Source organism: Raphanus sativus, chromosome 2 (assembly GCF_000801105.2).
Source record: "Raphanus sativus cultivar WK10039 chromosome 2, ASM80110v3, whole genome shotgun sequence".
Lineage (NCBI taxonomy): Eukaryota > Viridiplantae > Streptophyta > Magnoliopsida > Brassicales > Brassicaceae > Raphanus > Raphanus sativus.
In genome coordinates, this window is record NC_079512.1 from 28873310 (window position 1) to 28895523 (window position 22214).

The window sequence follows — 22214 nt, forward strand, 5'->3', positions numbered from 1 at the left end:
TAGCTATAGAAGAATTCAAATCAGAACTAGTAAATTAGTAATAGTTAACGACTTCCAACTTGCAGTTTGGTGATGCTCTCGGGGCCATCCTCAGATCCTCCAAGACTTGGGAGAGATGCTAGTCCTCCTCTAAGGAGGAATCGAAGTATAATACGATTGACCGTGTCTTAACATATAGTCCGATTCATGGTAATACTGTTCACAATCAATAGTTAGTCTCTTGAGGGTCGAGGAAGACACCGATGCACCCAATATCCAACCGTGCCATCTTATACAAATTTACAATCAACTCCTCAAGCACGAGACATTTAGATAGAAGGCGCGCAAAATGTTTTTTTTTTTGACAAAAAAGGCGCGCAAAATGTACCCTATTAGAAAAACAGAATATAGTTTTGAAAATGTATATATGTTCGCGTTTACTACACACAAAATGTAACTTTGGGGGAGGTAAGAAGAGGTAAGTAGAGAGTAGAGAGGTTGATCGTTGGAATGTTCTTCTGTTCTGTTTTTCATGCCTTCTGTTATTGCGGACAACGAACTTTCTGCTGTGTTCGTCTCATTAATGGGCTCCTTTTGGGCCTAAAAATCACAACTTTTTGTTATGGATATCACAATTGTGTTTAGATCACTCTTACGTGACAAAATACAAAGCAGCCCAATACAATATAATATGGGGAAGTTATTGATTAGAAGACTTTTCTTCAGTAGCAAACTTTTTTGGCCTTTATGATATTCGCATCATCTTCACTGTTGTACGCAAATCTACTATGTTTCCCTGCAAATCCAGCTTGAGTCTTCTCCACCTCTTCTTTTTCTTCTTCCTCCTCCCGTAATGCTTCTGACTTATCCGTGAAATCAAACAGCAAAGAACGACTTATGCTCATACTCATTTCTAGCTCCTCTTCAAATATCTCACAAGTCCCATCGACATAGCTTACTTGAGAAGTTCTCGAGTGGCCCGCAACAACCGGAGATGCGATCTTAATCTGCACTTGATCATCCGGAAAGTTCGGAGTGTTTGCTGGAGTTGGGGCGAGAAGTCTCATTGGGGAAGTGACGAGATGGATGAAAGGGAGAGGCTTTATAGAATGGGCAAGCTCTGTTCCTTCTTCGACTTTTTCCAAAAGTGTTTTGACTTGTCCTCTCAGAAGGGCTTCACCAGAACCAGGGGTGCTCTTGATGATTCTGCTGTTCTGTCTCTTACACACGAACCCTGAAGGAGGAGTCTGCATCGCTAGACCCACGATTGGTGAGTCGTTGGTTATGTCGATGAGTGCCGATCTGACTTCTTGTGATTTGGTGATGTTCTGCCTTTGAGACAAGCTCGAGTCCTCTGTTTTGCCTGAACCAAAAATTGAAAGGGGAAAAGGTTGTTAGAATCAGAGTCTATCAATTAATAGAAGATGTGATGCTATAACGAAAAGGGAATCTTACTGTCAGAATCAGTGTTGTCGGCCAAAATGGTGGCCTGCGATCCAGCGACTATTGTTGTTGAAAAGGGAGCCTCCATTTTTTTTTTTTTGATCTTTCTCTGTAAGATGACAACAACGAAAGCTTTATCGAGAGACCAAGAAATCAAATCTCAATTTTAGGAGGGGAGGGGGCAAAGAAATAATAAAAGGCAGACCAGACGGATAGAAACAAGTGTGAGGCTCCTAGGGTCGCATCGTCCGAGTATTAAAAAGGCATGTGGATAAAAGGTTGCCGTTAGAAAGTTCTTCAGAAAAAGAAAGTAGCCGTTGCGTCTAAACGGAAAGGAAGGAGCCGTAAACAAATGTAAACTAGCCGTTAGGTTGAAATGGGCTTTGACTATTTTAGACGGCTTGCATTCAAACCCAGCCCGTTTATCAATCTGTTATATACCAGTCAAACTCAGTTATCTTTAAAGCTAGTATTTAATTTGCCAAGAAAGGCCAGGCCCATTCAAAGGGAACATGCACCAGATATCTTACAGTAACGGTCTCAGTCTCTGAGTTGTAACTTGTAATGTTGGTTAAAGATATATAAAATCTTGACTGCGTGAACTCGTTTTGTTGGATCATTAGCCTGTTTGACATTCTTGCTTTAGATCTTAACTGATAATTTTAGGTGTTCATGGTACAAGTTGTTGGATGTAGTATAACCATTATTGTTTTATGGCTATTTATACACAAACAGCAAGATGCAAACACCTTGTATATTTCTTCAAAAAAAAAAAACACCTTGTATATATATTCAGATAATCAGTGATAATGTTGCTATTTTGTTTCTCGTAAGTCTACAATCAAATTGGTTTCGTGGTGTAGTTGGTTATCACGTCAGTCTAACACACTGAAGGTCTCCGGTTCGAACCCGGGCGAAGCCAATACTTTTTTCTTAAAAATTTTGAACGCAATTTAATCCAAAAAAATAACGCCGTTGCCGCAGATCGAACCCGGGTCACCCGCGTGACAGGCGGGAATACTTACCACTATACTACAACGACTTTGATGGCCTGTCTAGTAAAGAAATAAATTGTATTATATTATTACTAATCCAAACTAATTTAATAGTAGATTAATAATTGTTGGTCTTGAGATGTGAAAAACTTCTTCCCATTGCGCCGCGCTCTCTCTCTCTCTCTCTCTCTCGCATCGCTCCTGGGTGTTTCGTTTCTAGGTTTAAGCTTTCTCAGACAGGTTTGTATCAATCGACAGACTTAACTGTCTCCGTTCTGGTCTGAACTTTTACCTAGACTAGTCCGAGAATATATCGTATCTACTCTGCGTATACGTGTTTCGTATAGTGCCTTGTTGATTGCTTTAATTGTTACAAACATTTTTAGCGTTATCCCAGCTCTAGGGTTTCATTCACTATTATATCAATTTGATATATTTTAATCTTTTTTTTATTAAATCAGATTAGAAAGGGGTTTTACAGTAAAAGGATGAAGCTTGATGTGAATGTGTTGAGATATCTATCCAAAGATGATTTCCGAGTCCTCACTGCCGTGGAGATGGGCATGCGAAACGTCAGTCTTCTTCTCTTTCTCCTCGAATTTTAGGGTTTAGGGTTTATTGACTCTGTACACTGAAAATACCTTCTTTTTTTGGTATTTATATTTGCAGCATGAGATTGTTCCTTCTGAGCTCATAGATCGCATTGCTGGTCTCAAGTACGCTCTATCATTATGTTTTTTTTTAATGCTTTGGCTTCTTTGTTTTGATGAAAACATATTTGTGTGATTCACGTACTTGTTATATATTATATTATTGGACAGACATGGAGGCACTTACAAGGTCCTGAAGAACTTGCTCAAGTATAAACTTTTGCATCACGACAGATCTAAATGTGAGTTAGAGTCTCTCATATTACTAGTTTTTTTCTTCTTCTTCTGCGTGACAGTCTTTAGAAAATTCACATGGTTATTTCTCTATTTTTCTGTCTAGATGATGGATTCAGACTCACTTATCTGGGTTACGACTTTCTCGCCATTAAAACATTGGTCAACCGTGGTGTCTTTACCGGTGTTGGTCGTCAGATTGGGGTTGGTAAAGAGTCTGGTAAGTCTTTTTATTTCGATCCATTTTGTTTGCCGAAGAGAGACTGGTAGGTTGCTGATAGTTTATTTGCAAATTATTGTAGACATATTTGAGGTGGCTCAGGAAGATGGAACTATTCTGGCAATGAAGTTGCATAGACTAGGGAGAACCTCCTTTAGGGCTGTCAAATCTAAGCGTGACTACCTGAGGCATCGCAGTAGTTTCAGCTGGTTGTATCTCTCCCGTCTTGCTGCTCTCAAGGAGTTTGCTTTTATGAAGGTTATTATTGTCTTGTTCCATTGGTGTAGGCGTAACACTGTTCTTGTGGGCGTATCATCTTTTGGCCTAATGTTTGTTTCGCTTCTGAATGAGCAGGCTTTGCAAGAACATGACTTTCCCGTTCCAAAAGCTATTGACTGCAATAGGCACTGTGTTATCATGTCTCTTGTCCAAGGCTACCCCATGTAAGTACTTACCCTCTTGGTTGGATATTGATTTTAGCTAACATTAAGGAATTTGTGCATTGGATTCAGATTCCAATAGTTGATCCATTTGCTTCACTTACCCACTGTTAATCACATCTTTCACATTATCATTTATGACAGGGTTCAGGTGAAGGAATTACAGAATCCTGAGACAGTTTTCGAGAAGATTATAGGCATTGTTGTTCGTTTGGCTGAGCATGGTCTTATTCATTGTGACTTCAATGAATTCAACATCATGGTGAGATATTTAAGATTTATGCATCCATTTAAAGCAGCCTTCCCTCCTTATATGAGTTATTTAATACCTCTGTAAATCATACTAGCTCTTTTCCTCTGCTTGCTAATAATTTTCATTGACGCCTTTTTGTTTATAGATTGATGATGAAGAGAAGATTACGATGATTGACTTTCCACAAATGGTGTCAGTTTCACACCGAAATGCACAGATGTATGTGTTGTCTCATTTGCTGGATCATCCTTTACTCCTCTCTTTCCATTTTCCATGCTTTGTTCTTGTATTTTGTTAATGAATCTTTGTCTTTCAGGTACTTTGACCGTGATGTCGAATGCATATTCAAGTTTTTCAGAAAAAGGTTAGTTACCAATTCATTGATATATTTAGATATTTCATCTGTCCACCAAATAACATTCATTCTTCTTCCAGGTTTAATATGACTTTCCAAGAAGATAGGGATGAGTCAGATGAGACAGAGGTGGAAGTGGATGAGAACAGCAGACCATCTTTCTATGATATAACTAAAGATGCCAATGCTCTGGATAGAGAACTAGAAGCTAGTGGTTTCACGAAAAAGGAGCAGAATGACCTCGATAAAGTATGTGATCCTATAACCTGAGTGATAACACTGCTTATCTATCCTTGTGCTTGTTTTGACTTATAGATGGCCTAATGCGTTAGTTGTGTTCTAATGTGCAGCATTGGTCTATCTCTCTCTCTGTTTGTCGGTGACTGGAATAATATATAATGAACATGTGCTTTCTGTCTTTTGTAGTTTATTGAAAGTGGGTTGGAGAAGAGTAATTCTGACGAGGATGAGGAATCTGATGATGAAGAGGAGACTTCTGAGTCCAATGAAGAAGAAAACCTAAATGAAATGAAATCACTAAAGTTGCAAGACGAGGTATTAAAATTTCCAAGTTCATCTTATAACTGAAACATGTACAGAGTGAAGGAAGATATTATTTGCTTTTTCTCACCCTCGTGCTAAAACATTGTGTGGTTGGTATGTTGTAGGAGCAAAAAAATTCAGATGGAGTTGATGCAGAAGTTGAATTGGATGATAATGAGAAAGGCAAAAGCAGTGGAGATGAAGATGAAGATGAAGATGAAGATGAAGCTGGAAGAGATGAGGTTAGTATCTTGTGTGTAGTAGTAACGCAGAGAGTATTGAGTTAAACATATATGCACGTTCCTTTGATCTCAGGAGCTGGACAAAAAACTGGGAAAGCAAAGACGCAGAGCCATGGCAGCAGCCAGGGGAGGTAGAAAGTCGCAGTCATCAAGAAACACATACAAGGACAAAGGAGGCCGTTCCCAAAACTCCAAGATCCACAACAACATGAGCGGCTGGTGATAATAATAAACCTTTTTGCAGCAATTTTGGATACACGACAAAACTAAACTATGCTTAATGGGCCTCTTTCAATGTTGTAAACGGGCTTAGTTTCAAACTTTGAAAATCTAAAATTTCAAACTTTCTATATAAAACATATCATAATGGTATTTTGTCTTAATGTGTTCGATTTTGTTTTAAGAGGGGCAAATCAGAAAATATAATGCAAGTCAAGGGAGTAGATGCGAAACACGCTCCCTCACTAAGCGGAAATAGAAAAAAAAAAGAACATAGCAACGGCTAGTCACTAGTGCCATCAACGGTCGAAAATTTTTACTTTTTTTATTTATTTATAAAAATCTCAACATCATCTCTCCACATCACTCCTCCTCTGAGATTCATCATTCGTTTGTCTTCTTCTCCATTGACTCTCACAAAGATGATGAAAGACGCATTCAGACCGACCAAATCCGCTCCCTGTTCCCCTGCAAAGCCACTTGGTATCTCCCGAACTCGGTCTGAATCATTTCACGCCATCTACAAAGTTCCTGTCGGAGACAGTCCTTATGTCCGAGCCAAAAACGTTCAGGTGATTATCATATCGAAGACAGCACTTGTGTTCTGTGTGTGATTTTACCATTTTTTGTATTTATCCGAATTGATTATTGGTTCAGTTAATAGAGAAGGATCCGGAGAGAGCAATTCCTCTGTTCTGGTCGGCCATAAATGCCGGAGACAGAGTGGACAGTGCTCTTAAAGACATGGCTATCGTGATGAAACAGCAAGACCGTGCCGAAGAAGCCATCGAAGCCATTAAATCCCTCAGAGTCAGGTGTTCAGACCAAGCACAGGAATCACTTGACAACATCCTCTTAGATCTCTACAAGGTCCTTCCTTTTTTTACACAAAACCTCTGTTTCCCTTTTGCAACTGTGTTTGATTTTGTGTGTTGTTGTTGTTGTTGTTGTTGTGTTGCAGAGATGTGGGAGATTAGATGACCAGATCGCACTTTTGAAACACAAACTCTTGTTGATACATAAAGGACTCGCCTTTAACGGTAAAAGAACCAAAACCGCTAGGTCTCAGGGGAAGAAGTTTCAAGTCTCTGTGGAGCAAGAAGCCACTCGGCTACTGGGGAACTTAGGGTGGGCTTTGATGCAGAGAGACAACTTCGTTGAAGCCGAGGATGCGTACAGGAGAGCTCTGTCTATCGCACCGGATGACAACAAGATGTGTAACCTCGGTATCTGTCTTATGAAGCAAGGCAGGATAGACGAAGCTAAAGAGACGTTGCGACGTGTGAAACCAGCGGTGGTGGATGGTCTTAGAGGAGTTGATTCTCACCTGAAGGCTTACGAGAGAGCGCAGCAGATGCTCGGCGATCTTGGTTCCGAGACGATGAGGAGAGGAGGGGGTGATAGAGTTGAGCAGAGGAGGCTTTTCGATGCGATGTTCGGGTCTTCCTCTATTTGGCAGCCTCAGCCTTGTAGAGAACAGAGCATGAAGCCTAAACCGAAGTTGGATTTGAGCAACGAGAACGTGAATGTAGTAGTAAACAACCCATTAAGGGTGGAAGCGAAACTACTCGGGTCTTCCTCCTACTCTATATGTCAGCCTCAGCCTTTTAGAGAACATAACGTGAAGCCCAAGGCAAAGCTGGATTCGAGTAAGGATGGATACGGTGATGAGAACGTGAAGACGAATGTAAATGTAGTAAACAACAACCCATTAAGGGTGGATGCAAAACCATTCTTCTCTGCGAAACTGATCAGCAATAACGAGAAGTTCAAGAGGACGAGATCTTCGAGCCAGACAATGGGGATGTTGAGTTGTGGTGGTGGTGATGAGGGAGAGACAAACGCTAAGAGAAGATTGTCGATGGAGAAGAGAGCGATGGAGTGTGGATTACCAGACAACATGGAGTTTGAAGAAGCGATGATCATGGCTGTTTTGGGGACAGAGAAGAAAGTGGACAAGAATAGGCTAAAGGTTTTTCAGGACATCACTTTGTCCTGTCTAAGCCCAAGAGCCTGATGAGTTATCTCATCTCTTCTAACTTATCTATTTTTATGTCATTCTAATTTATTAGTTTTCTAAGTAAAGTTGGGGGGTGGGGTACTTGGTGATGCCAAAATGAGATGAGCTCTTAATCTCCTTGGTGATTTTTTTTTATTTTAAATGTTTTTGTCAGCTTAAAGTTGCTACATTAATGCCATTGACCAATAATGAAAGGTTGAAAGTTATGTTCTTTGCTAATCTACAAGAAGAGGATCTCAACGAGTCATATCAATGAGACAGGGAACCTAAAGATGAGTCATATCATAGACGTTGGGTTTTTCTAACTCAGATCCAAAATAAGGCCATTAGATTGAGGAATGTTTCTTGGCAAGTCGTTGTTTTAATAAGAACCTCTCAAGTGTTGCTTATTCACATCATCACATGTCGCATGTGTGTCCCATTTACAACAAACAATAGCGTTCGTTAGGAGTGCGTATGATTATGCTGCAACCTAACCATGGTTAGTGTTGTTAATTAGACCTGTAGAGTGTAAATCACTCTAATTAAAAACACTCATGATTTTGTAAGCAATAAAGAAAGGATTCGTTATAAAAGATTGTAATGAGATTTGATTTGGGTTAGCAGAAAAAGACACAACTCCTTGATAAATACATAAACACACAAATCATAATAAAATTTGTAGTAATATAAGTTTGTTGTGGTTTCGTTGAAAATCCACAATAGTCGGAAATAGACAGAGAACGTTTCAACGCCCATTTTTCCCGGGCAAAAACTAACTAACTAACTAACTAACAAACAGCTCTGTTCTCGTTTCTGTCACCTTCTTTGTTGTTGTTACTTCCCCTCTTTCTTTGGGCTAATAGGGTTTCTATTCTTCTTTCGTATCCCCGCTAGAATGCTCAGATGGTCGATTGAGGTTGATCATCTAGAAGAAGAAAATCAATAGAGGATCTCCAATTCTAGGATCTTTTTCTTTTTTGAAGATCTAAAAGGCTCAAAATCTTAAGCTTTTTTTTTTTTTTTGGTTTTTCCCCTGAAAGTATTATTACAAATGAGCGCTTCAAGATTTGTAAAGTGTGTGACGGTTGGTGATGGAGCTGTCGGAAAAACATGTCTGTTGATTTCTTACACTAGCAACACTTTCCCTACGGTTACGTCCAACCTTTTAACCCTCTCATGCTCTTGTGTTCTTTCTTTAAAATAGATTTTCATCTGCATACAACAACATCTCATCATGGTTCTTGTTTTCTAAACATTTTACAGGATTATGTGCCTACCGTTTTCGATAATTTCAGTGCAAATGTGGTGGTTAATGGAGCCACCGTCAATCTTGGATTGTGGGATACTGCAGGTTAATAATCTTCATATAAACTTATCATGTGTTTTCTGAAGTTTTGATTTTTGAATCTGATATTTTGAAAGTGGGTTGTTAATGATTAAAACAGGGCAAGAGGATTACAACAGATTAAGACCACTAAGCTACCGTGGAGCAGATGTTTTTATATTGGCATTCTCCCTTATCAGTAAAGCCAGTTATGAAAACGTCTCCAAAAAGGTAATTTAATCCATCAAAGATCTTGTTTTGGTGTTAGTGTTGCTAACTCTCTCTCTCTATTTCTCACAAAGTTCACCATTGTGTGTTTGCAGTGGATTCCGGAGTTGAAACATTACGCACCTGGTGTCCCCATTATCCTTGTTGGATCAAAACTTGGTGAGATTTCATTATTTTGCTCATATTTTAATGTCTAGTTTGTGACACAATGTGTGTGTGTGTTGCTGCTCATATATCTCACAGATCTTCGAGATGATAAGCAGTTCTTCGTCGACCATCCTGGTGCTGTCCCAATCACTACTGCTCAGGGAGAGGAGCTTAAGAAGCTAATAGAAGCACCTTCTTACATCGAATGCAGTTCCAAATCTCAAGAGGTATATTTTTTTTTTGGTTAGTGCATTACTAGTGTTGATCACTATAACGTTAACGTTCTAAATGTTTTTGAGTGCAGAATGTGAAGGCAGTGTTTGACGCGGCCATTCGAGTGGTGTTGCAACCTCCGAAGCAGAAGAAGAAAAAGAGCAAAGCGCAGAAGGCATGCTCCATCCTATGAAGATGATGATTTGGACAACTCTGTTTTTTTTTATTTGTGGTTTTGGTATATTATTAATCTTCTAACACTGCATCAATGTGTTAATGGATGATAAACACCCCAAGTTTGGTTTGGTCCTTTTTCATGTTCTTAATACTAATGGAGTTTGTTCGAACCTAACATCTTTTGCTTCTGCAAATTCAGTCATATGCACAATTTAGCACAAGAACCATGTTATGATCGGCTTAACTGCTTTCTTGTTTGCACATGTACAATTTTAGCTTCATTTTAGTGATAATTCAAATACTTGTAAAAAATGAAAGAGAGATTAGAACTGAACTGAACTAAACAAGAAACTAATTTACAACTTAGAACAGGCATGGTAATGCAAGACTAGAGTTGATGACTTAAACTTAAACAAGTGCCTTCAAATACGGACAGAGAATAATAACTTACTTCCCTAAAGCTAACAGGAACTAACCCAACCATCGTCATCAGCACCCGATACGTCTTTGCTAAGATGTCTCTGCTTACTGTATTGAGAGTTATCACCAATCCATATTACGGTGAGGAAACAAGACTGGTTAATTATTACCTTGGTCATAGCTTTGCCTGTTTCCATCAAAACCTTCCTGTTTGCAGACTTGCAGTTCCAGAACCATAAGAGCAACCTCGTAGATTAGGATTCTCTGATCATACGTTCTGCTTTCAAAGGAACAACTTTTAAAGTTTTCCATCTTTTTTGCTCAAGCTCTCAGAATAATACAACCATACACCATAGGATCAGATCCTCTTATGGACACATGACATAGATCGCTGAGATTCAATTAACACCACCTTAAATTTTCTTCTTCTAGATTTGCAAAGTTTCAAGGTTCGTGAAGTTATCGTATTGTCTGGTTAAAGAAAACTAAAGAGGCTATTTCTCAAGTCCCACATCGGTAAGCTAAAGAAACTTAGTCATAAGCTTAGCATTATAAAAGAGAAGCCGAGCCTGACTAAAAAATCATACCTTTCTCGGCCTTTTGGCTAAGATCAAGTGTAGTATATGTTCTTATCAGTTTAATATCTGATATGTGGCGCCATCGGCCCACTCGATATTAACTCTATTTTTTAAGGGAGGAAACCTGACAATATAGCTTGCTATATGGGCTTCCAAGAGTCGCCCATGCGCTGCACTACTGCACGGGCTGGCTCAACCCTCCAAAACAATAGTTCAAACTAATACACTTTGTCTAACCGCTTGCTCTTTTGCACGCTTCCCACTGAAAGAAGATTCTTATAATATGAACATTAAAAGTTTAAACTAAAAACCACAACGAACAAGAAGACCACAAAGAATGACCCGCATATCAGATATGTTCATTGAGGTTGGAGAAGCAGGAGTTGAGATGCAACAAACAAGAAGAAAGGCAATGTGCAACACATCACATATTATGTTAGGGGAGCTGATATCTACTTTCAGTTAGTCTTAGTTCTGTAGAACCCCTGGTTATCTTGCGCTCCAGCAGGACAAGGGATGTACATGCGTTTATCCCTGAGATCACTACGCCATATATATACTTGTTACAGTCACCTAGCCCTCTTTATAGATTCATCCTGCAAAATAAACACATAGAACATGCACTTTATTTCTCAGATTCACCTACTTCAGGGAGGTTTTATAAGTCAAAATGATTAGAGTAATAGGATGCTAGTTTTCTGATTATTTAGACATGTATACCTAAATTTTCCAGACATATGAATTTCTCAGAGTGTACTGTAAGTTCTGTAACCTCCAGTACACACAAACAATTGACTGTAGTTAGATATTTAATTCACTTCACGAAAAGTACTTCCAAACTCAGAGTCATTCACTCATATGTAATAAGTATGAAAGAGAGAGTAGAACTGAACTAGGCAAGAAACTAATTTACAAGTTAGCCTGGAATAATAATGCAAGACTCAGAGAGATGGTGACTTGAACTTAAACTTAAACCAATGCCTTTGAAGGCAGACAGAGATTAAGGCTAACAGGAACCCAACCATCTTCATGCATGTGCTGTCGGTCCTCTTTGCTAATGTATTGATGCTACTGGCAGGAAAACACAACGTCCCTATCAGCGGATGAGATCTCGTTGGCTTTAAAGCCTGTTGTGGCTGCATGTGCACATCTCTCAAATTCATATTAGGGTGAGGAAAACCAATCTGGTTATTACTTTTGTCATAGCTTTACCTGTTTCCATGGTTCTGATCCTCAAGATGTTCAAAACCTTCGGTTTGCTGTTCCGGAACAATAAGAGCAAACTCTTTGGTTAGGATTCTGATCTTATGTACACTGCACATGACATAGATCGCTGGGATTAAATTAACACCACCTCAGATTTACTTTGCTAGCTTGCAAACATTTGTGAAGTTATAGTATTGTTTGTTTAAAAGATTACTCAAGAGGCTACTTTCATGTCCCACATCGGTACTATAAAGAGTGTTGGTCATAACCTTGGCACTATAAAAAGAACGCTGAGTCTTAATCTCAATTCATACCTTTCTCGGCCTTTTGGCTAAGATCAAGTGTAGTATCTGTTCTTATCAGTTTAATATCTGATATGTGGACCATTGGTTCACACGATATTAACTTTCTTTTTTAAGGGAGGAAATCCATCAAGATAGCTTGCTATCTAGGCTTTCGTGAGTCGCCCATGCACTGCACTATAGCAAGGGCCTGGCTCAACCCACCAAAGCAATAAGTTCAAATCTTTAACCTTGTCTTAAAACTTGTTGTCGTAGGCATGCACAGCCTATCATAACACCGTTTTGTAATCTCTTTAGCTAGTTCCAATTCTCACTGGACGCAATCTCTCTAAATTTTGTTTGAGACCGTGTAAGTCCAGGACTTGACATATACATAACATTTACATAAAAAAACATACATTCCTGTAACAGGAAAACGAAGATTCTTCTTATTAATGGAACATTAAATGGTCAAACCAATCACACAACGTGAATATTGTGAACCAGAGGAAGGCCACAAGAGGTAGGAGAAGCAGGATTTTAGATACGAGAGGGATGAGATTGGCTGTAGCGCCTTTGCCAGGACTTCCGGTGGAATCGAGAAGGTCAGCTAGGAGCGGTATAGCAGTACAAAACAGAGGAGGAGGAGAACAAAGTAGTGGACTCGATACTCTTGGTGGTGAAGGAGCTTCAATCTCTGGTGGTGCAGGGATCGTAGATGTTATGCTCTCATCTTCAAAACTTGGCATTAAAACTCCATTAGCAATATAAGCTATATAATAGTAATACACACAAACAATTGACTGAAATTAAGATCATTCACTTCACTAAAAAGTACTTGGAAGCTCAGATTCATTCACTTATATATAATATGAAAGATATATAAGAAAGACAGAGTAGAACTGAACTAAACAAGAAACTAATTTACAAGTTCAACGGGTATGATAATGCGAGACTCAGAGAGATGATGACTTAAAATTAAACAAATGCCTTCGAAGGCGGAAAGAGAATAGCCTTACTTCCGTAAACCAGCAATAAAGCTAACATGAAACCCAACCATCATCCTTCATGTGCTGCCGGTGGCTCCATCAGCACCTGATATGTCTATATTTTCTAAGTTGTCTTTGCTTATGCATATAGTGTTACTGGCAGGAAAATACTGTGTCTCCTCGTAAGCCAGACTGGTTATTATCTTGGTCATAGCTTTGCTTGTTTCCATGATTCTGATCCTCATGAATATGATCAAAAGCTTCTGTTTGCAGTTCCATAACCATAGGAGCAACATCTTTGGTTAAGATTCTGATCTCATGTATACACTGCAATAGATGGAAGAAAACTATAAATAAGATCCTTCTCTGTGCACATGACCTCAAATTTTCTTCTTCTAGATTTGCAAAGTTTCCGGATTCATGAAGTCATTGTATTGTTTGTTTGAAGAAAACTCAAGAGGCTATTTCCCAAGTCCCACATCGCTAAGCTAAAGAAAGTTAGTCATAAGCTTAACACTATAAGAAGAAAGCCAAGCCCAGTGGTCAAATCATACCTTTCTCGGCCTTTTGGCTAAGATCAAGTGTAGTATCTGTTCTTATCAGTTTAATATCTGATATATGGGTCATTGGCCTATACGATATTAACTTTATTTTTTAAGGGAGATAGTCCATCAAGATAGCTTGCTATCTGGGCTTTCACGAGTCTCCTATGCGTTGCACTATTGCATAGGCCTGGCTCATCCCATTAAAGCAAAGTTCAACTTTTACTGTCTCTGACCACTTTAGGTCACACGGGCCATCACAGTATACCCTTTTGGTATCAATATCTTTACCTACTTATTAGACCCACTATCTTTCAACTCAAAGTATCTCTTCATTCTTACATTTGCCGCAGGCAATTGACATACTCAAAACATACGTTAATTCTTGTAACAGGGAGCTAAGATTACTCGCTCTAATTTCCATAAACACGACCATGGTCACTTACTTGTCTTTTGAGAAACGAAGCTCTATTCAAGTATATATGGGAATATCTCAAATACTTGCTTTAATAAGCTTTAGATTGTGTTGACCTCAGTGTGTACTCTTGGTGATCAAAAATATCTAAATACATTTCTACAGAGAATAAACTCCAAGCCTGTTTGTGCCGTGTTAAAAAAAAACGTTTAGTTGATGAGCTGGTTAATGGTTTGAACCCGAGAACGATCGATATGGCATCTTATGTGAAAGCAAGGGGTTTTTCTTTTTGGTACGAATGTGTATGCATAAATCGTCTAAGAAGATGTGAAGATCAAGCCTTGGTGCTTGGGAAATCGGGGAGAATGTCAAGGCAGTGAACGAAATGAAGGTCGTGGACAAGAGGATTCCCGGTTCTCTTTGGTGGAGACCCTGCGTACCACTCTATTGTTCCACCTTCCATCGGTTGCACCTACCACGGTTTAATATATAATCAACACTCAAAAACCATGCATGCATGCAAGTTCGGACCCCGTTTAATATCAGTGTCGTTATTCTATTGTTTATTATTATAATCATTTATATTGGAATCCTTATGTTAAAATGATATTTAATTTTGGAAATATTAATTATCTATGATGATGAAGAAAGCAAGTATGGGTGTATGACCTTATCGATTGCTTCGAGTACGCCGCTTCTTCCCTCCGAACTTAGTTGACTGATTGAGGTACAAACATGTAGGTGCATATCATGATGAAATTCCAAGAAATATAAAGAAAAGCTTGCAAGGGATAATTATTTATAGCCTTCGATAAGCTTACATTTATTTTTGCCTATATAATATAGTATTCTACTTTTTCATCAAATATTATTTTGTTAGTGAAATGGAAACGTTGCCGTTCAAAACAAAAAGTGATTGAAAAGGCATAAAACCAAACGTAACTGAAAACAAACAAATCCAGACCATATAATTGAAAACAAATATATAAAAACAATCTAGACCATATACTTGAAACATATATAGAAAAACAATCTAGACCATATGAATGTAACAGAAAACAGATATAAACAAACAATGTAGACCACATATAATGTTACCAGTTGGACGAGTGTGGTGAACATGAGAGAGGCTTGAGGAAATCAGGAAGAGAAGGACACACACGACGTGGCTTAGGACAAAGTGGTTGATTTGTCGTCGTCGTCGTCGTGTCTGAATGATGTTGCATATTTTCTCCTTGTTCCCCTATAAATCCAAAGAGCAGCTAGTAATTATTTAAAATTGTTCCTTTGTTAAACTGGAGTCTGAAAGTTAGTGTGACTATAAATACACACAAGACAGAAAAACACTAAAATGTAATTCGTGAAGTTTGTAGTGATTAGGGAAGCTGAGTTTGGTTATTCTCTGACAAAACACTAAAAGGAAAACGTGACCAATTTACACGTGTGAAGGTTCGTGACTCCTCTATGTCTTGGTAAAGAGTGAAAGTAGGGCTGATTTTCTTGACCACTCCCCTAGTTTTTTGCTTACTCCTTTCACTTGTACAGATCTACAGTAAGCATATTGGTTATACGGCCCATCATGTCTCTCTAAGGCCCATAATTATTTATTTTTAAAATGATATATGGAGAGAAGAGGAGGGGAAACTGGGAAGCACATGGGAGAAGTGAAGAGGAAACGGGAAAAGAAATGCAGCTGGTCAGGTGCAGGTGGAGATGGAGGTGGAAGTTGATGTGCACACGTATGTCCTTAATGAGACAGCTAACGTTAAATGATGTCACTAAATCACGTGTCTCTCCTCAATCACTCACAGATATTCCACCTTTTTTCAACTATCAATCTTCTTCGACCAACACAACAACACGCTTCTCTTTCCTTTTACTTCATGGAACTTCTCTTCTCTAATAACCCCTCAAATTTTCGATTTGAGTTATTACGTGTTTGGTACTTATTAAGTAAGGATAGACAAAATATAGATCAAATTTGATTCATCTTGTTATTCTTTTTCGAATATTCGTATTATATAAATAAAATGTCAATATTTAGTATTTGTTAAAATAAATCAAATCACAAGTATTAAAAATTGGTATTATCATGGCTATTCTAGCACAGCTAGAAAAATCAGAAAAGGAAAACACTCATTTTGGGTTTTTTAAAAAGAATCTACCATAATCCAACACATATTTATATATTTATGCAAATTTCAAAATATGTTGATAAAATATTTTTTTTTAAATTATAAAACTTCATCTTTATTGTAATATATAATTGTTTTATATTGAATTTCACATTTCATTTTTTAATCTAATATCTGTTGACAAAAAAAAATCTAATATCTTATGAAATATATTTTTTTGTAAAATATTTGACGACCGGATATCTGAGTAATAATGGAATAGATACAAAAAAGAAGAAGAAGTAATAATAACAAAGACCAAAACGGGACTAATGACGACGAATATGTTCAAAAATTTCGATGTCTCCATCTTGTGCCAATAGTAGAAGAGGGAATAGTTAGTGCCCGTAAGCCGAAAGAATTAGAAAGATAGAGGACCATTTAGCAAAAGAAAAAAGGAGAGAAAAAGTCAATATGAGGAAAAAGAAGGGTTAGGTTCAGAAAAGTCTGATCCAGTGATCAGGATTGGATTGTCTGGTTACAAGCAGTGGAGCCCTCCTCCTTCTCCTTCTCCTTCTCCTTCTCCTTCTCTTTCGTGGAGAGAGGCTCGAGTCTACACACCAACAAAGTCCTTCTTAACTTCATTTCTCTGGTGGATCTCATTCGGATCTATCACTCTCTCTCTCTTTCAGATCTCCATCATCCTCTGTTAATTCTTCCTATTTGTAAGCTTCCATCAGACCTCCTGATCTCGTTACTACAAAACCCTAAATCTCTTTGTCTAGATTAAGATTGCTTTCGATCTCAATTCTTCAATTTTGCTTCCCTGTTGACTCCCAAGTCTGCAGCTTTACCTCTTGCTTCAGCAGAATCTCAGGTACCCACTTCTCGAATTTTGATAAAGTTTTGATTTTTATTCTAAGTTGGTTTATACCCTTTGGCTCTATCGAATTGCAGATCCATAAAGCTAAATCCTTTCGACGTATGTGGAGGAAGTTAAGAGAGAAAGGGTGTTTCTTTTGATGACATGAGGGATGTTAGCTACGTTAATGAAACTTCTGAGTGCTTGTCTGTGGCCTTCTTCCTCCTCCTCCTCTTCCTCCTCTGATTCAGCAGGGAGACAAGATGGGTTGCTCTGGTACAAAGACTCTGGTCAGCACCTACTCGGCGAGTTCTCAATGGCGGTTGTTCAGGCCAACAATCTGCTCGAGGATCAGAGCCAAGTCGAGTCTGGCCCTTTGAGCACGCTTGATTCTTCTGGTCCTTACGGAACTTTCGTTGGAGTATACGACGGTCATGGCGGCCCTGAGACTTCACGCTTTGTTAATGATCATCTCTTTCAGCATTTAAAGAGTGAGTGAGCACAAAAAAACTGAATGATATTTGTGTGTTTTGCAAAAACTAAACTCTTCCTGTTGAAATCTTGTAGGATTTGCAGCAGAGGAAGCGTCTATGTCGATGGATGTAATAAGAAAGGCTTACGAGGCGACGGAAGAAGGGTTTCTAGGGGTTGTGACGAAGCAGTGGCCTGTGAAGCCACAGATTGCAGCTGTTGGGTCTTGCTGCTTGGTGGGTGTTATATGCGGAGGGAAGCTCTACATCGCTAACGTTGGGGATTCCCGTGCGGTTCTTGGAAGGGCTGTGAGGGCGACAGGTGAGGTTATTGCGCTTCAGCTCTCAGCGGAACATAACGTGAGCATAGAGAGTGTTAGACAGGAGATGCACTCCTTGCATCCGGATGACTCTCATATTGTTGTGTTGAAGCATAATGTGTGGCGCGTTAAAGGACTCATTCAGGTACATTTTCTCAATTTATTTAATATTTAATTCAGATTTTAGTCTCAATAGACTTAGCTTGTGCATGTTCCTACATTAGACTAAGATATGTTTCTTTTTATCCTTTGTTAGATATCTAGATCCATAGGCGACGTGTATCTTAAGAAACCGGAGTTCAACAGGGAACCACTGTACACAAAGTATAGACTCCGGGAGCCGATGAAAAGGCCGATCTTGAGTGGGGAACCGTCGATAACAGAGCATGAGCTCCAACCGCATGATCAGTTTCTGATATTTGCTTCAGACGGTCTATGGGAACAGATGAGCAACCAAGAAGCTGTTGACATCGTTCAGAACCACCCACGAAACGTGCGTTTGACCGTTTTTTCCCCTCCCCCCCCAAGTGAAAAACTTATTACAAAACCAAATATTGACTCTGACATATGGCTGTGTGAATGATGAACGCAGGGGATAGCGCGTAGACTGGTGAAGATGGCACTGCAAGCTGCAGCGAAGAAGAGAGAGATGAGATATACTGATCTGAAGAAGATAGAGAGAGGCGTGAGGAGGCATTTCCACGATGACATCACTGTGGTGGTCATCTTCCTTGATACCAGTGTAGTGAGCTCTGCCAAAGGACCTTCTCTTTCTATCCGAGGCGGCGGTATGACTTTCCCCAAGAAACTCTAAAAAGTTGCTTCCTTCCTCTTTTTTTTCCTTTTTTTTTTTTTAGATTCCCATCTTTTGTAGCTACGTATAAAAAAATGTGTCACTCTTTGTTGTTGTTGGTATAAGAATGTATAATTTGTAACGTGAAAAGCCACACACCACTGACGTTTGGAAACTCAATTCCAGTAATCATTAATTTTTATTTATTATCCAGCAAACTTTGTGTAATGAAAGATGTAATTGTTTGTTGATGGTGAATGAATGTAGTAGGCCTTTATCATGTCGTATGTTTTGTATATTCCAATAATTCTCTATACAGAGGAGTTTTTGATAACTGTGTAATGTTTACGACAAGAAAGCATTCGTGTCCGCGTTGAAGGTCCATTTTTGCATTCTGTTTGTCTTTTTTTTCTTAGTTTTGGAAGTACGCGTCTCATCACTTAGCTTTCAGCTGTTAATAGGCTTGAAGTTTATTTGATAGATGCAATCCACGCCATCTTTAATGTAAAACCTTGCTGAATACTGAAAGTTTCTGCTGCTGTTTGGGAAAATAGTAAAACATTCCACGCCGTTATATATATGACTACCATAAGGCGCCATACATGTTGCACCTTTTATCAGTTAACTCTAGAAAGTACATACTCAAACTCAATCTTAATTGTTTCTGATTCTTTTTCTTTTTCATCCAGTGTAATGCAACAAAGGAGGCTGACCCTAAGTTGAAGCTTATATCTGAAATCAAAATAAACTAGTGAAGAATTTAAGTGTAATTTGCAGAAACCTAGCAACACGGTAGATCATATTTTGCAGCCATGTAGAGAGAAAGGTTGAACTCATCAAGCGTAAGTATTATTAGCATTTTCTTTACATATTATTTCCGATTTAGTTGCTTAGTGTTATTTTAATGAGACATTGATATCAAAGAAAGAATGAAGCATGTTGATAATGTGTAGAGCAAGAGTAATGAAGTACAGAGCTAGAGTTTTGATATATCTTTTCAAATCATAAGAAAATATATTTGGTAGAGAGAGAGGTAATGTGTGTTGTGCATGAATTTATGGCAATGGTGGTGGACCGGAGAGGTTAATGCAGCTAGAGAGAAGTAAATACATATGGGTGTGCAATAGTTCTTTCGCTTCCCACCCATACAAACTAGACAAAAAAAAGGAATCTGGTTTTTACAATGCTCTGGTGTTACAATGTGGCATTCAAAGGTTTCACTTGAGAATCTTCAATTGAGAGAGAGAGAAAGAGAGTGCTCATTAGGGTTCATAACTGGCTTGATGTTGTAAAAACAAAGCAGAAATACAGAGAGAGAAAGAGAGAGCCTAATAAGAAAAGCAGTAAGACCATTAATGGTTGCAGGCAGCCAGTGTCCCCATCTCCTTCTGCGAGATTCCCTCATATTTATTATACAGAGCATCTTCGATGTTGTTTTAACTTCTTCCTCCAATCTTTTCTGGTCATATATTTTTAAAAATGTTAAAACCTCAAGAAGGAAAGGCAGAGGAGCAGACAAAGGAGTGTAGGTTCTCATTGCATAGCCAGTTTAGTTTGGATAGATGGATACATGTGTAATGGAAATTGAAATAAGGAGAGAGAGGGAGGGAGGAGAGAGTTAAAGAAGGTGACCTAGCTTTTGTGAATTGGTAGTAGATGTGGTTTTAATGCTCCATACCTTCCAATGCCTTCTCTCATCATACCCTAATTTAATTCCCTCTCCTATATAACTCCCCCACACAGACATTCTCATTTTCTCCTCACACTCTCACACTGTCTATCTTTCTTTCTTTTTTTTTCATTTACAGGCTTCCTCTGGACCAGCACGAAAGAGTCCCCTTTGATATTGGCCTGGTTCATTCAGATCTTCTTGAACCACAAAATGCATTCTCTTAGATATCTGATTGAGCCGCGCCAATATCTCAGTGCTCTCTCGTCTCTCTTTGTTTCTGTTTCTTGTAGATCTATCTTACATTAATTGACTTTTGTTTATGTGTGCTGGAAATGGAGACGTAGTGTATATTCTTTGTTGATTGTTTTATTTAGAGAGGTGATGTAAACTCTATAAAGGTAACTGATCTTGCTTATATATAACTTTCAGATTCTTTAGATCCAAGCCATTTTACCAGATTTGGTGTCTCTCCAGTCTCCATGGAAGCATCCTTTCTTCACATCCAAGGTTCCACTAGCTTCCATTCCAAGTAAATATGTCTTGGACTGCTTGTGATTCGCTTTGCTTCAGATAACCTAGGGATCCTTTCAGAATGTATATCTTTTACTACTTTTCATGAAAAAATCGAGAGAATGCTAGCTAGACTAATCATGTTTATCAGTACACATTGGAGGGTGTTAGGGTTAGTTAGTTACATTATACAAAAATCACAAACCGTTTTTTGAGTTAATTTGAAAGGACAAAATGGTGTTATGTAGATGTCACAATCACGAGAGGGCTAGAAGAAACAGGGGAAAACTTTAGGATTAGGTCTGACGAGTACGAAGTACGAACCCTAACCTGCAAGCGAGCAAGAGCATGCATACAATGTAATGCTATTCTAGCTTGTCTCCCCACAAGTACTCCCTCCTCTAGCCACCGGTCCGCCTGAAGCTTCACCAGACTCTTTTGCGCTCTAAACGCTCTCCTTCCCTACACCACTTGCAATGGTCAACTTTAAGTCTTTAAACAAAGGTTTACTAGGTGTTTCTGGTATAGATGAGTGAATGGTGGTGATACTGCTGGGAGATCGATCGGCGGAGAAGTTTCCTCCTTGCGCCACACCAAACAATATTATCTTTTGGAGAGTTAGCCATATTGGGAAAGCCCTTGTTTCTGCTTTTGTTTTGTTTTAAGAAACAGAAACGTGGGGAAGGAAACGTCAACAGTAAATAAAAGTGAAGACGTTGGCTTTTAAGGGAACGAGATGATGTGCTCTCCATTTCTATTTGTTTATCTTAAGATTCTTAACGAAGGAACGTGCTCGCATGCTCGTCTCTTTCTAGTTTCTACTTGATTATGTTTGCCTTTTGTTCATTACTTTTGAAGACAAGAAAAGTGTTTGGTCTTCTTTTTACATTTAGTTATAGAATAGTTCCTGCCAACAGAATAAAGGAAGGAAGCTTCTTTAGATTTTTGACTTGAACCGGAGTTGAACGATAGAACATCATCATTTTATACTTTTTATTATATTTTGTTTTTAATCACTTGAAAGTTTTTTTTTTCATGTTCCCAGTAAAGTTTTACGTATCAAACAATAATATTCTTCGCCACTGAACTTAACCATCAGAACATAATTAGGACACCCTCATATCGTTCTGATAAGTTTGGCTATCTTATTTAACATTAACACCCAAAAAGAAAGTCTGGCTAGCTTTGGTTTTGAAGTCTGCTCATCCTCCCAAAGTTTAAATCAGCTTCTTGGACCCACAAAACTTAAATCCTGGCGCATCAAAAATTTGCGCCTATTTATAATATAATCTTATTCGGACCGAAAAAAATATCCTCAAATTTTTGTTTTATTCGAAAAATCCAAAATATATATGTAATTCTACGAATCAAAACAAAT

At 38.6% G+C, this 22214-nt stretch overlaps 5 protein-coding genes and 4 non-coding genes across 9 annotated transcripts; 8 read left to right on the forward strand and 1 right to left on the reverse strand.

Annotated features, from left to right (window-relative positions):
* Nucleotides 1-371: 371 nt before the first annotated feature.
* On the reverse strand, nt 372-1661 carry LOC108828616 (uncharacterized). The gene is made up of 2 exons (XM_018602363.2): nt 1435-1661; nt 372-1342 (listed from the first exon to the last, which is right to left on the reverse strand). The coding sequence occupies exons 1-2, from the start codon at nt 1508-1510 to the stop codon at nt 702-704; spliced, it is 717 nt and encodes a 238-aa protein (XP_018457865.2). The 5' UTR covers nt 1511-1661; the 3' UTR covers nt 372-701.
* Nucleotides 1662-2270: 609 nt separating this feature from the next.
* TRNAV-AAC (transfer RNA valine (anticodon AAC)) lies at nt 2271-2344 on the forward strand. The gene has a single exon. It is a non-coding gene; the product is annotated as a tRNA-Val (tRNA).
* Nucleotides 2345-2545: 201 nt separating this feature from the next.
* LOC108843197 (serine/threonine-protein kinase rio2) lies at nt 2546-5737 on the forward strand. Its single transcript, XM_018616325.2, has 14 exons — nt 2546-2657; nt 2879-2989; nt 3087-3133; nt 3239-3309; nt 3408-3521; nt 3604-3779; nt 3876-3964; nt 4106-4223; nt 4360-4433; nt 4531-4578; nt 4650-4818; nt 4996-5124; nt 5238-5354; nt 5428-5737. Exons 2-14 carry the CDS (start codon nt 2906-2908, stop codon nt 5575-5577), a joined length of 1386 nt encoding a protein of 461 aa, XP_018471827.2. The 5' UTR covers nt 2546-2657; nt 2879-2905; the 3' UTR covers nt 5578-5737.
* Nucleotides 5738-5851: 114 nt separating this feature from the next.
* On the forward strand, nt 5852-7812 carry LOC108843196 (protein POLLENLESS 3-LIKE 2). Its single transcript, XM_018616324.2, has 3 exons — nt 5852-6145; nt 6231-6443; nt 6535-7812. The coding sequence occupies exons 1-3, from the start codon at nt 5996-5998 to the stop codon at nt 7588-7590; spliced, it is 1419 nt and encodes a 472-aa protein (XP_018471826.2). The 5' UTR covers nt 5852-5995; the 3' UTR covers nt 7591-7812.
* Nucleotides 7813-8206: 394 nt separating this feature from the next.
* Nucleotides 8207-9839, forward strand: LOC108839944 (rac-like GTP-binding protein RHO1). Its single transcript, XM_018612731.2, has 6 exons — nt 8207-8725; nt 8839-8926; nt 9021-9130; nt 9223-9286; nt 9371-9501; nt 9579-9839. The coding sequence occupies exons 1-6, from the start codon at nt 8627-8629 to the stop codon at nt 9678-9680; spliced, it is 594 nt and encodes a 197-aa protein (XP_018468233.1). The 5' UTR covers nt 8207-8626; the 3' UTR covers nt 9681-9839.
* An 828-nt stretch (nt 9840-10667) lies between these two features.
* Nucleotides 10668-10863, forward strand: LOC130508823 (U2 spliceosomal RNA). The gene has a single exon (XR_008943006.1). It is a non-coding gene; the product is annotated as a U2 spliceosomal RNA (small nuclear RNA).
* A 1315-nt stretch (nt 10864-12178) lies between these two features.
* Nucleotides 12179-12374, forward strand: LOC130508812 (U2 spliceosomal RNA). The gene has a single exon (XR_008942993.1). It is a non-coding gene; the product is annotated as a U2 spliceosomal RNA (small nuclear RNA).
* Nucleotides 12375-13688: 1314 nt separating this feature from the next.
* LOC130508790 (U2 spliceosomal RNA) lies at nt 13689-13884 on the forward strand. Its single transcript, XR_008942968.1, has one exon. It is a non-coding gene; the product is annotated as a U2 spliceosomal RNA (small nuclear RNA).
* Nucleotides 13885-16741: 2857 nt separating this feature from the next.
* Nucleotides 16742-18863, forward strand: LOC108843496 (probable protein phosphatase 2C 46). Its single transcript, XM_018616709.2, has 5 exons — nt 16742-17086; nt 17167-17562; nt 17639-18006; nt 18118-18354; nt 18454-18863. The coding sequence occupies exons 2-5, from the start codon at nt 17244-17246 to the stop codon at nt 18673-18675; spliced, it is 1146 nt and encodes a 381-aa protein (XP_018472211.1). The 5' UTR covers nt 16742-17086; nt 17167-17243; the 3' UTR covers nt 18676-18863.
* Nucleotides 18864-22214: the final 3351 nt, after the last annotated feature.